Source organism: Tetrahymena thermophila (assembly GCF_000189635.1).
Source record: "Tetrahymena thermophila SB210 genomic scaffold scf_8254385, whole genome shotgun sequence".
In the NCBI taxonomy this organism is placed as follows: Eukaryota; Ciliophora; class Oligohymenophorea; order Hymenostomatida; family Tetrahymenidae; genus Tetrahymena; species Tetrahymena thermophila.
The window spans coordinates 448,810-460,865 of record NW_002476169.1 but is presented as its reverse complement, the minus strand read 5'-3'; the positions used below and the strand labels follow the sequence as shown (position 1 = coordinate 460,865).

Genomic DNA, 12,056 nt, shown 5'->3' with positions numbered 1-12,056 from the left:
TATATTTATATATTTACAAATTATTAGAAATGTTATTTATTAGTTCGTTATATATTTGTTTTTTGTTTATTTTATGTTTTATCTTTATTTCTTTATTACTTCCTTACTTATATACTTCAAAAATGTCTTTTGTTTACTATATAGATAGATTTCTCTTTCAATTTTTTAAATTAAAATAAATCCTTTTAATTTATTATCCTTACTTTTTACAAATACAAAATCTTTTCAAAGCAGCATTTGTTAAATGTTTGATTTCTCTTTAAAACTTCAAAAGATTAAAAAAATAATTTTTTAATCAAGATTCATTATCAATAAATATTTTTTTAGTAATTATCAAAATTTTTAAATATTTCTTTGGTTTTTATTGTACAATTTAAATTTAAAACAGCCTCCTTGATCAAATTATTTCTTCAATTCAATTAAGCTATGATTGCATCTTGGATTATTACTCATTTTTATGAGTTATTTAATTTATTTTATTATGACCTTTCTCATCTTCTTTATCATATTAATCTATTATTAAAATAAAATTTAGATAAGTATTAGATTGAAATTAAAATTTTATTACTTTAATTGACGTACATTTCTTTCTATTATTAAGGTGAATTATTTATAAGGTCATCACTAAAACGCTTAGCTGCTTCATCAACTTCAAAAGATGATTTTCTCTAATTATAAGTAACTTAAGAAGTAGCAATACCAGTTTAATTTGGTTCTTCGTTTTGATTTTTAGCTGATTCTTAATTATTTTCCTTAAAATTGCTTATTTATGATAAAGATCTGTCTATGTGTTAACGGGTTTTTGTGTTACCAGTCTAAGTCATAATCGTTACAAACTAGTTCCACTCTATTCTTTAGTTTAAATTAAAATCAACTTCATTCATGATTTCCTATAATTCTTAGTTATCAACTTTTCTACCAGCTCTAGCGAGAGCTTCTCTAAGATTAGATATTGTGATGTAATTAGTGTCATCAACATCAAAATGCTTGAAAACATTCCAAAGTCTTTCTTTGTTGAAGAATTTCTTCTCATCTAAAGTTGCAGCTATAAATGCACTGTAGTTAATTTAATTACTCTTTTCATCTATATGAACAGTCTGCATAATACGTTTCACTTCTTCTTCAGAATCATTTAATCCTACTTTCTTTAATGCGCTTTAAAGCTCTTCAATTTTTATCATACCAGTGTTATTTGTATCAATTTTCCTATATATTAAATTATTTTTAAGTTTATTTGCTTAATTCATTTATATTGATTGCAATTTACCTAAATATTTGCTTAAGTTCTTAGATTTCCTCTTCTTCTAAGAAATTTACTAAAACTTTTAAGGCCTCCTTTTTAAATTTAGCTGTGCTTTAGTGATTTCTTAGCATGCTTAAAACTCTCTAGTCCTCTCCATCAGAGCCTAAAGGCTTTTTTTATGGTAGTTTAGTAATCCAAGGATGTTTTAAAACCTATTCTAGAGTTATTCTATCATCAGGATTGACTACCAATAATTTTTTAACCAAATCTTTAGCCTCTTTAGACACTTTTTTCCAATTATTTCCCTAGAATTCTACTTTCTAATTTAATATCTTATCAAATATCTCTGTGTTGGTATTTCCTATTTTTAATATTAAAGTTTAGATTTAAAGTCTTATTTTTAAATTTTAGTGCGACAACAATTAAAAATAATCATTGATATCTTTCTATATCGTCAAATGAATTTGAGATAATCGAATATATAAAATAAATATTTAATTTTTGAGTTTTAATTTTCATAAATTAAGATGAAATTATAAATTTATCCTATTATTTTTTTGATTTCAGTTAGCTTATATGATTGGTTGATTTGTCAAATAAATTTATTTTTTTTTGGAGATATTATATTTATTCTTAACAAATAAATTGATTAGCGCTTGCTTCTAAAAGTATTTTTATTAATTTTTATTTTTTAGTTACCTATCTTGTATCTTGTAAAATTATTTTTAATAACTCATTTAAAATTTCTAGAAGTGGATTGATTTTTGATTTAATTTTTCAAATGAAAGAAAGATGGTTATAAAAATTAAGCTTGCTAGTAAAAAATTCAAACAAACAAGCCTTTTTAAATAAGTTAACTTAATTAATTAATTGTTCAATCATTCATTCTTACTTAATTTTTCTTATTTTAATAACTTTTCAAATTCTAATTTTAGTACACTTTTAATAAAAATAATACCTTCTTAATCTCCTTTAACAGATTCAATATGACGAATTTAGAAATAAGAATAAAAAAAGAAGTTGTTATACCTGAAAAAGGAAGCTCGCCGCAAAGCAAGAAATAGAGGAGCACTCCAAGACTCCAAATATCGCATCTTTTATCATACTTTCCTTTGATAACCTCAGGAGCTAAATAATTAGCAGTACCACAAATAGTTTGAAGATCATTCCCGAAAAATCCATTATCGTCTTCATTTTCAATCTCATCTATATATGTCGACAAGCCGAAATCGATAATCTTAATCTCGCTCAATTCAGAGTTGTTTGAGAAAAGAAAATTTTCAGGTTTTAAGTCACGATGGCAAATTCCCTTTTCATGTAGGTACTTTACTCCAAGGAATATTTTTTTCATTATCTTTACCATCTTTTCTTCAGATGCCATCTTATCTTATGCAATACGATGAAGTAATTCTCCACCTGAACAGTACTATGTTTTTTAAAAAAATAAATATGTTATATATTAACTATCAATAATAAAATAATTTTTTTAGGATTGAGAGTATTTTAAGCATTGTTTAATAATCAGAAAGTAATTTATTTTAAACAAAAATACATGGCTAGACATAAAACGTAATTAATATCTATCTAATCATTCTATTTAAAATTGATATTTCTGGGTTTAAAATAGTGAACAAATAATTTATTTTAACAATTTCAAATTTTCAGGCAAGTACATACAAGATAGATTGATAGATAATCAATATCGTTTCAAGCGTACAAAAAAGCATTATCAACTTTAATAAATTTATCTTCAAATTTTTGAAGAAGAACGAATATTCCTTTTTTACATCCTTACAACAATTTAGATTCAATTTATTCAAAACAAATAATTTCAGTTGATCCTTTTCCATCAATAAATTCCTTAAAATGAACTTGCAAGCATACCACAAAATTAAATCTTTCATCCAGTTATTTAAAACAATATTTTCTCAAATAAAATCAGATTTTAAAAGAAGTAGGATAAATAAGGCATGAACATAGAGACAATTAATTAAACAATGTTTAAAATTACTGATGGAAAAAAATTGTAGTTATTTCTAATTTTTCATATGGTAATTCAAACATACTCTCAGTAGTACTCAAATATCTAAGAGATAAATTATCTCTTATTCAATTAAATATAAAAATATAAAAATAAAGATTTACCTCCATAACAAGGTGGAAATACTTTTTGTCTTGATAAGTCTCATAAAATTTAATTACATTAGGATGGTCTAGACTTTTCAAAATTTCGAGCTCCCTTCTAAAGAGATGTAAATCTTTTTTTATCTTAGTCTTCGAGATAGTTTTAACTGCATATTTTTTCGATTTGTTGATAATATGATTAGCTAACCTAACTGTTCCATAATGCCCATGACCTTAATTGTATTAAGTTTTAAATAAATTAAGATAATTGAGTTGTTAAATAAAGTAGTTATTTATATATTCAATTAAACTAAAAGGCCTGTTAAAAAATAATCCTTAATTAATTTGTTTGTATTCAAATTAAAGGAGCATATTGAACAATATAACTAAATTATCTTTTTACATACAAAACACTTATTTCTAAGTAAATTAATAAAAAGAGATTATGGTTTGTTGTTGCTTATATCCTTTTTAATGGAGCTCATGCTTTTGAATTTCCATTTTTCGGAAATTATTTTCAAATATTTAAGGCCATTTTTGACGCAAACAAATCATATAAAGTTACCTAAAATATTAGGCTCAAACTCATAAACTTTCCTTATATCCTCGAATGAAGTGATTATTTCTTGAGAAAATGGTTTTTGCTTCTTTAGAATTATTATTGGTGAATTAGTTTTTTAAGAATCAGTATCAGCAGCAAACTTATTTTCGCCTTCCTTTTGATTCTACAAATTGTTTATTTATTTATTTTTTTTATGCTCAGCGGATGGCTTAGCCCCAGCACAGGTTTGACCCATATGTATTAGCGTTGAAGTTTCTCAAAAGAAAATCTATTGGTTATCTATTTTCTTCTATTTAAAGTATTGCTTTTTTTCTAATTAATGATATTACTTCTGATAAGAAGATTATTTTGTTTGTTTCTTTGTTTTTTGTTTTATTAATTATTATCTCTATTGATAGAACTAAATTACTTTCTCTAAAATTATAAAAACAAAGGTCAACACTCTTTACTTTTTGCAGCTATCCTTCACACTTTTTTCACAGATATTATGTTAGCTTTCAGCTATTAATATAGAGATTATTACTTTTTTTTATAAGATTAATCAATATTTTCCTATTATTAGACAAAAATTGCTTTGAGAATGCTTTGCTATATTCTTTGCTATTAATCACTGTAGGCAATTGAATTTTTCAATACAATATTTATCAAAATTTTAATTTTTTTAAGGATGTGTCTAATAATAAATAACTCATTTATTCTTTATGTATACAAACCAATTTTTTTATTATGTATTATTAACCCTTAGGCTATTTTTGGAATTTAATTTAATCCCAATCATAAAAAATTAAAAAATTGCATATAATTTTTTTCAAAGAAACACCAAAATTAGTAAAATTAAAATCAATCAATTTAAATGAAACAAAAATCACGATATAATTGCTTTTTTTATAAGCTCTTTTCTCAAAAATAATCTGTTTTCTGGTACAAATAACTAGTAAATTTATTTAAATATAATTAATAAATAATTTAATAATTATTTTCTATTTTTTTTAAATTTGTAAAATTATTAGAGAGATTTTTGTATTTTTTTGATTAAAAAGAAGATTTATTCATTTCAAAATGAAAAACATAAAAAGAATTGAGAAAGGTAGGACTATTTCTACTTGTAATTTCTACATGTGGTGCCTTTTAAATTATTTATCTTTTCTAAAATATCATTTACTTTATCTGAAATTGATATTGATTGAATTGTATTGCACAATTTTTTAAAAACTTCAAAACAAATTGTTTAATCTAATATTTAATAATAGTTGACAGTACATTCTTAGCCACTTATTTTACGAAGTTGATTTAAAACAGATTTGTATAATAAAAGTAAAAAGCCTTCTTGTTATAAATATACAATCAAATTTTGCCAAAAAATTTTATTATCTTTGAAATCAATTTGATTTTGACCATAAATGCTGATCTGCATTTTATACAAATAATTACCTTTCTAAAATCAAATATTTATAATTCACCTTTATCTTCATGAAGTCTTAGTAAAAAAATAGAAAATTAAATATTTTTTATTTTAAATTCAAATTTATTAATTGAATATAACTAATATTAAAAATAAACAGTTTTTAGCTTTTAGAAAAGATTTAAATTTTAGAAATAAAGATTTAATATTTTTAATTTGGGATTTTTATATTGTATTTTTTATATTGATAACAAATTATTAATTCTTCGATTTAATAAACTATTGCATAAAAGACCTTTTGATTTTATCAAAAAATAGATTATAATTTTTTTTTTTTGATTTTATTGATTTTCCTCACCTTAATATTAATTTTTTTGTAGCTTTTAGAACAGATTGCAAGATAAATATTACAAAATTATATATTAAGAAAGATTAATTGTGATAAACTATTAGTTAGTTAAGATGAAAGCGATATTATGATTGAAAATATTTTATAATTATTTCTAAATTGCTTAAAAGCAAAAGTTACTGATAAGGTAAAATTGCATGATTATTGATAAAATACTTACTTATTTTCTTTGAAAAAAAGTGTATTTATATTCAAAATATTTAAATAAATTTAAGCTATTTTATAAAAATTTTATGATTATAATTTAAAAATATCTTATTTTTTGATGAAATATATTAAATAATATTTTATTTAAATGTATGATTTGAATACATTTTTTTTCAAATATAAAATTTTAAAAAAATATTTATAAAAATTTGAGTAATATTCATACTTTCATTGAAATTGCTTTTATTAAAAATAGATAATTATATAAACAATAATAAATTTGTTGAATAGAATTCGATAAAAAAACAATTTTATTTGTATTTTGTTCAAAATAAAACAGTACTAAACAAATATGGGAACACATATAAAACAAGAAAATAAATAAATTAATACTTGTATACTTAATAAAAAAATCTTTAAAAAGATACTATTTGGATTATTTTTTATAAAATTCTATCAAATAAAAAAAAATTTATAAGAATAAAGAAATTAAATATTTAATAATGAAATTAATGTAGATATTAAAAATAACTAAACTTTTAGCAATCTTACTAATAATTATTAATAAATACTATTATACAACAGATTATGGTTTATATTTGTGAGGGTGTCTTTAATTTTTTAAAAATATTTGTAAACTATAAGAATTATCAATCTTATTTATATCACTGATTACTAATACTAAAAATATTTAAGGGATCAATATATTAAAAATCAAATAAAACATAATTAATTGCATTATTAAAATAAATTTTCTACATAATTTAACATTTAATTGAGGATAATTTTTAAATTTAAATGATCTTATATGATTTTTTCTTATCAAATTATTATTATTTTTTATGCTTTAAATATAAAAACTGTATTATTTTGTAATAAATTAAACTCTTAAATCTATTTAAATAGTTAAATTTTTTGTTTAGTATTTGATTGTATAAATATTCTAATATGTTTGGCATATTATTTCTAGAATAGATTAATATGATATTTATAGCTTCTAAAATACTATAAAAATAAGATTTCAAAATACTAGTAAATATAAAATAACAATAAATGAATATTAAATATTTCCATTTATACAACCAAGACTTTTTCTTCGTTTCTCTAATACTAATTAATAATATATACTATTAGTATCATCAATTTTATAACTTTGAAAGCAAGAAAATATAGTGTTAAGTACCCAAAATATGAAGTAAAGAAATATAAATAAGACATTTTTATTTCAAAATTGATTCAGTTTTAAAAATAGTTTAAAATTAATAAAACTTATTCTTCAATATTTTTAAATAATTTTATTAGAAGAATTATTAATAAATACCTAAAATTGAATGAAAAATCTATATTATTTATACTAATTCTTTAACTATTTTTTTTGCAACTTAAATTGTGAAGATATTATTTTAAAGGGATATATAGATAAAAGATAAAAAATATTAGTTATTCATATTTATAGTATAATTATATATTTTTTTATAAAAAAAACATGTGAATTGTGTTGTTAAATATTTTCAATTAAATGGATATATAAGTTATATGTTTTTAAATATAAATACAATAATTGGATGTTTATATTTATTTTTTTGTGCGGACTTCGAATATTCGAAGAATATATTAACATTTATTAATATTAATTTGATTTGATATTTAATTTTAGGATATATTGTTTTATAAAGTAAGTGATATGTTTGGATTATTTGGTAGAATTTCTTAAGTTGGAAAATAAAGGTTGAGCATCTAGAAGTTTTTTTTCTCTAGCGATTAAAAATGGAGATAAACAACTATTTTGGCTGTAAAAAAAAACAATGAAATTTGTATAGTAGGTGATGGGCAAGTCTCTCTAGGTTCAACTGTCGTTAAAACAGATGGTAGAAAAGTTAGAAAGTTAGCAAATGGATCGATTTGTGGTTTTGCAGGTTAAAACTCATTAAAATTAATTATTTTCAATTAAAGATGATGTGAGTAATAATTACTAAAATATTGTATATATCTAGGAAGTCTTGCTGATGCATTTACATTAATGGAAGGATTAGAAAATATTATGACAAAATAACCTACACTTAAAGCATGTATCACTTATGCAAAATAATGGAGAACTGGTAGAAAAAAAAATAAAAAATAATTTATAAACTAATAAATTAATTATATTAAATTTAAAAGGAAAGGCTCTTAGACATTTAGAAGCAACTTTATTAGTAGTTGATAAAGATTTGATAGTTGAATTAGATGGAACAGGAAATGTAATACAATACTACTACTTATATTAAAAAAATTTTAAAAATAAAAATATATTAAATAAACTAAAAATAAATAGGTTTTAGAAATTCCAGAAGTAATAGGAATAGGTAGTGGTGGAGCATTTGCTGAATGTATGATAATTAATTAATTTATTTATTTATATATATATTAGTTAGATTATTCATCTAAAAAAATACTTGTTTCTAAAATTAGGTGCTGCTAGAGCTTTAATAGATATTGATGGAATGAGTGCAAAAGATATAGCTTTAAAAAGTATGAAAATAGCAGCTGATAAATGTATATACACTAATCATAATTGGGTTGTAGAAACTCTTAAATGGGATCCTAGTGAATTCAAATAAGATAGCATTGATTCAATAATGGATAGTAAATCTCTACCTAAATTTGAAATTCCTTAAGAAAAGGATTGAATTCATTTAGAAAAAATTAAACTAATAACAAAGCTAATTATTTATATTTCTATCTATTTATCTTTTTATTTTTAACGTTAATATAAATTTATATAAATATAATTATTATTTACTGACAATTATAAGATATTTTAATATTTTAAAAATTTTTAAATAGAATTTTGTGAATTATTTATAAAACTATTTTTATAATAGTTAAATAATTTCTTTATTTTTTTTGAAAATATATTTTTTTTAGAACTGTTTTTAAGGGTGTGCAATCGCTTTGATTAAGTTAAAATATTAATTAGCAAAGAATTAATTATAAAATATTTTTAATTAAAAATAAACAAGGAGGTGATGAATGTAATATTAATTAACTTTTAATTTATTTATAATTTTTAGTTAAAAATGCTATTGTAATTATTTAGAAACAAAAAGATTTTTAATATAAAAAAGTTAACAAAGAAATCTATCTCTACTAATTTTATTTCCTTATTTAGCTTATTTGACTAAAAAATCAGTCGGTAATATGTGATATACGGAAGGAGCACTTTAAGGGCTAATCAGCTTTGTTGCTTTTATCCATATCAGATTGATTGAGATGATTTATGAAATTTATAAACTATAAAAGGGATTTAATTAAATTATTGAGGATCTAAAAATCTATGTCATTTTTAGTAGGAAGAATTGTTAATTATTTATTATCCTGAAGAGAGATAAAAAGTAATATTAGTTAGTGCATATAAAATACAAAAACTAAAAATCTAAACAAAAAAATCAAATAAAAGAAAGAAAAGAAACTAAATATTATTATAACTAAATCATCCATCCATAAATTTTGAAGCTAAAAATAAATAAAAAAAAAATAGTAATGAGTGAATAAGTTAAAGAAATCAACACTGCCGCTGCTGCCAACGCTGAAACTTTAAGCCAAGGATCTGCAGAAGGATCTGCTGCCTCTACTAGCAATTCCGAAATCCCCAATCCTAAGTACAAAACTGCTTTATGCCGCAATTATCTTAGTAATAATTAAAGTTTTTGCAATACCACTCTTAAGAAGTGAATAAATATCTATTTCACATTGAATCACTTATAATGTTATATAAGCTCATCATTATTTTTATAAACTTAGATTCTCAATGCAATCGTAACTCTGGTTGCCATTTCGCTCATGTAATTAATTATTTTACTTCTATTAATTTATAATAACTTATATACTTGCTTTCTTCGTTTATTGATTTTATTTTATTAATTAAATAGGGTTCTGAAGAATTACGTGCTGTTTCTGAGGTGATTATTCATTTATATCATTAACATTTTAACTGAGATATTCAAGATGTTATATACCTCTATATGCATCATTCAACTTAGGTCATTTAAATCTTATTTGATTTTTTATAAATAAAGAATTCTAATTTCTTCGCTGAAGTAGAAAAAAGCAATACTGATTATCTTAGCAAGTGGCCTTCTAATATTCCTACTAATTGTAAATATTTTATTTTTTTAAATTCATCCAAAAATTGTCATTGGAATAACATTTCTTTCATATCTATTACAAGCATTTTTGAGGTATATTAATTGTTTTTTTTAAATAAATTAGACAAGACTACTCTTTGCAAGTTCTACGAATAGGGTACATATTTTAATATAGTTTAAAACATTGTTTTTGCCTACTTAGTAAAATCTACAAGTTTGACTAGCAAAGAAATATTTAGTCATGAATTTTTTCCATAATAGAAAGAGATAAAAAAAGCATTTTAAATAATAGCTTCAAATATTTACAAGAAATTAACATATTCTATTAACATAAAATAATAGTTGGAACATGTAAGTATGACTAAAATTGCAATTTCGCTCATGGCGACCACGAAAAAAGAAATGTAATTTAATTTTTGAAATAAAAAATGATTTTTTGCTTTAGTTATGCTTTAACATCTAATTTTAGTTAGTGTTTACCTTTTGTTAAGCATTTAATTCATTTTAGTATCTAGTAAAACAAACAGACAGAAAGAATAAGTAAAATTTACTGGTAAACAGTTTAGCGAATTAACTAAAATTAGAAAAATGTATTATTTTTTGTTTTTGGTACAAAATATCATGAGCCAGTTTATCTCCTTAAATGTTTGAAATACATTTTTCAAAAAATCAGATTTTCAAATAATTTTAACCAAATAGGTTAAATTTAATTTGCATTCAAATAATTTATCAAGAATAAAGATAATTTAATTTATTTTAACAATCAGCAATAATAGATGATTAATTAAACTCTTGTTTTTCTGTTTTTGACAAATTATTAAATTTTTAGTTCTAAATTTTATATCTCCTGACTCAAATTAAAAATCAAAAATTTAATTTCGCAGTTTTATTAGGAAACAAATAAAATAATTATATTCTTTAACTACCTAACTACCTATCTACCTATCAAACTAATAAACTAACTAAGCAACTAAATAAAGCAAACTAAATGAAAAAAAATCTTAAATTTCTAAAATATTTTCTATTTCATTTAATATTTTATCTTAAAATTAATTATTTAATATTAGATTCCTGAAACCATTTAGAGCTAATTGAAAAATGCCAGAAACAGTCATAAGCATATCAATAATAGCGCCGGCCACAGAAATTAACAATAATTAGCTATGTAATAATATATGTTAGGCACCCAATACTTCTAGCAATACTTCTTGCAATATGTTTTGTCATAATAATAAAATACCATCTTGGAAATGTGTAATAAAATATTAGCTGACTCTAAGGATGAATATACCTAAAAAATTATTGATGATATTCACTAACTTGTAGAATAGTAAAAAATTAAACAAGCATTATCTTAATTAAAAGTTCTCTGCAGCCGTAAAGATGCTTCCAATAAGAAAAAAGAAATACTTAAGGACGTTGAAAAATACTTACAATCTCTCTGAAATAATATTTTTTGAAAGAAAGAGTTACTTAGCATTTATCTCTCCTATATAAAAATATAATAATATCATAAATTATTCATTCACTAAACTTCAAACAAACATACATAATACATACCTTTCAAACACATAATTATAAAAATATGAAAATATTAACTATGAGTTTAACAGTTAAGAATTACCTAATATTTTATTATTGTTATTATTATAATCTAGATTCCTAATATAAATTTTAGCTATCGTTTAATTTTATGCATATATGTCCGTTCGTATTTCCGTCCTTTTTAGTTGTTATCCTATTTCTTATTTTCACATTTATCTGCCAAAAATTAAAAAATTTAATTTGACTTACAAATAATCCAAAGTAGATTGATATTGATTAAAGAGAGTTTATTTTTCTAGATTGATTTATTTAGTAAAACTTTGCATGAAAATACTTCTAATATAAGAATACTTTGAAATATTATTTTTAAAATTAAATAAATGTTAAATAAATAATATTTTTTTTCTTAGATATAATAAAAGGGAAACAAAGAAATTTATTTGAAATGTAAAATTTTACAATGAAAAACAGATAATTACAAACAAAGTAAAAGCAGA

The 12,056-nt window shown here is 21.5% G+C and overlaps 3 protein-coding genes across 3 annotated transcripts; 2 read left to right on the top strand and 1 right to left on the bottom strand. All coding sequences in view use genetic code 6, as the record gives it.

Annotated features, from left to right (window-relative positions):
* Positions 1 to 415: 415 nt before the first annotated feature.
* Positions 416 to 4,164, bottom strand: TTHERM_00534050 (calcium-dependent kinase; the record flags this gene model as incomplete). Its single annotated transcript, XM_001024427.3, has 6 exons — positions 416 to 513; positions 569 to 1,206; positions 1,268 to 1,604; positions 2,273 to 2,669; positions 3,389 to 3,600; positions 3,933 to 4,164. 6 exons carry the CDS (start codon positions 4,162 to 4,164, stop codon positions 416 to 418), a joined length of 1,914 nt encoding a protein of 637 aa, XP_001024427.2.
* Positions 4,165 to 7,571: 3,407 nt separating this feature from the next.
* TTHERM_00534030 (ATP-dependent protease HslVU, peptidase subunit) lies at positions 7,572 to 8,556 on the top strand (the record flags this gene model as incomplete). The annotated part of the gene is made up of 5 exons (XM_001024425.1): positions 7,572 to 7,803; positions 7,882 to 7,986; positions 8,048 to 8,127; positions 8,202 to 8,256; positions 8,339 to 8,556. The coding sequence occupies 5 exons, from the start codon at positions 7,572 to 7,574 to the stop codon at positions 8,554 to 8,556; spliced, it is 690 nt and encodes a 229-aa protein (XP_001024425.1).
* Positions 8,557 to 9,085: 529 nt separating this feature from the next.
* On the top strand, positions 9,086 to 11,459 carry TTHERM_00534010 (zinc finger C-x8-C-x5-C-x3-H type protein; the record flags this gene model as incomplete). The annotated part of the gene is made up of 7 exons (XM_001024423.4): positions 9,086 to 9,560; positions 9,671 to 9,711; positions 9,799 to 9,828; positions 9,946 to 10,024; positions 10,139 to 10,171; positions 10,357 to 10,418; positions 11,082 to 11,459. The coding sequence occupies exons 1-7, from the start codon at positions 9,140 to 9,142 to the stop codon at positions 11,457 to 11,459; spliced, it is 1,044 nt and encodes a 347-aa protein (XP_001024423.4). The 5' UTR covers positions 9,086 to 9,139.
* Positions 11,460 to 12,056: the final 597 nt, after the last annotated feature.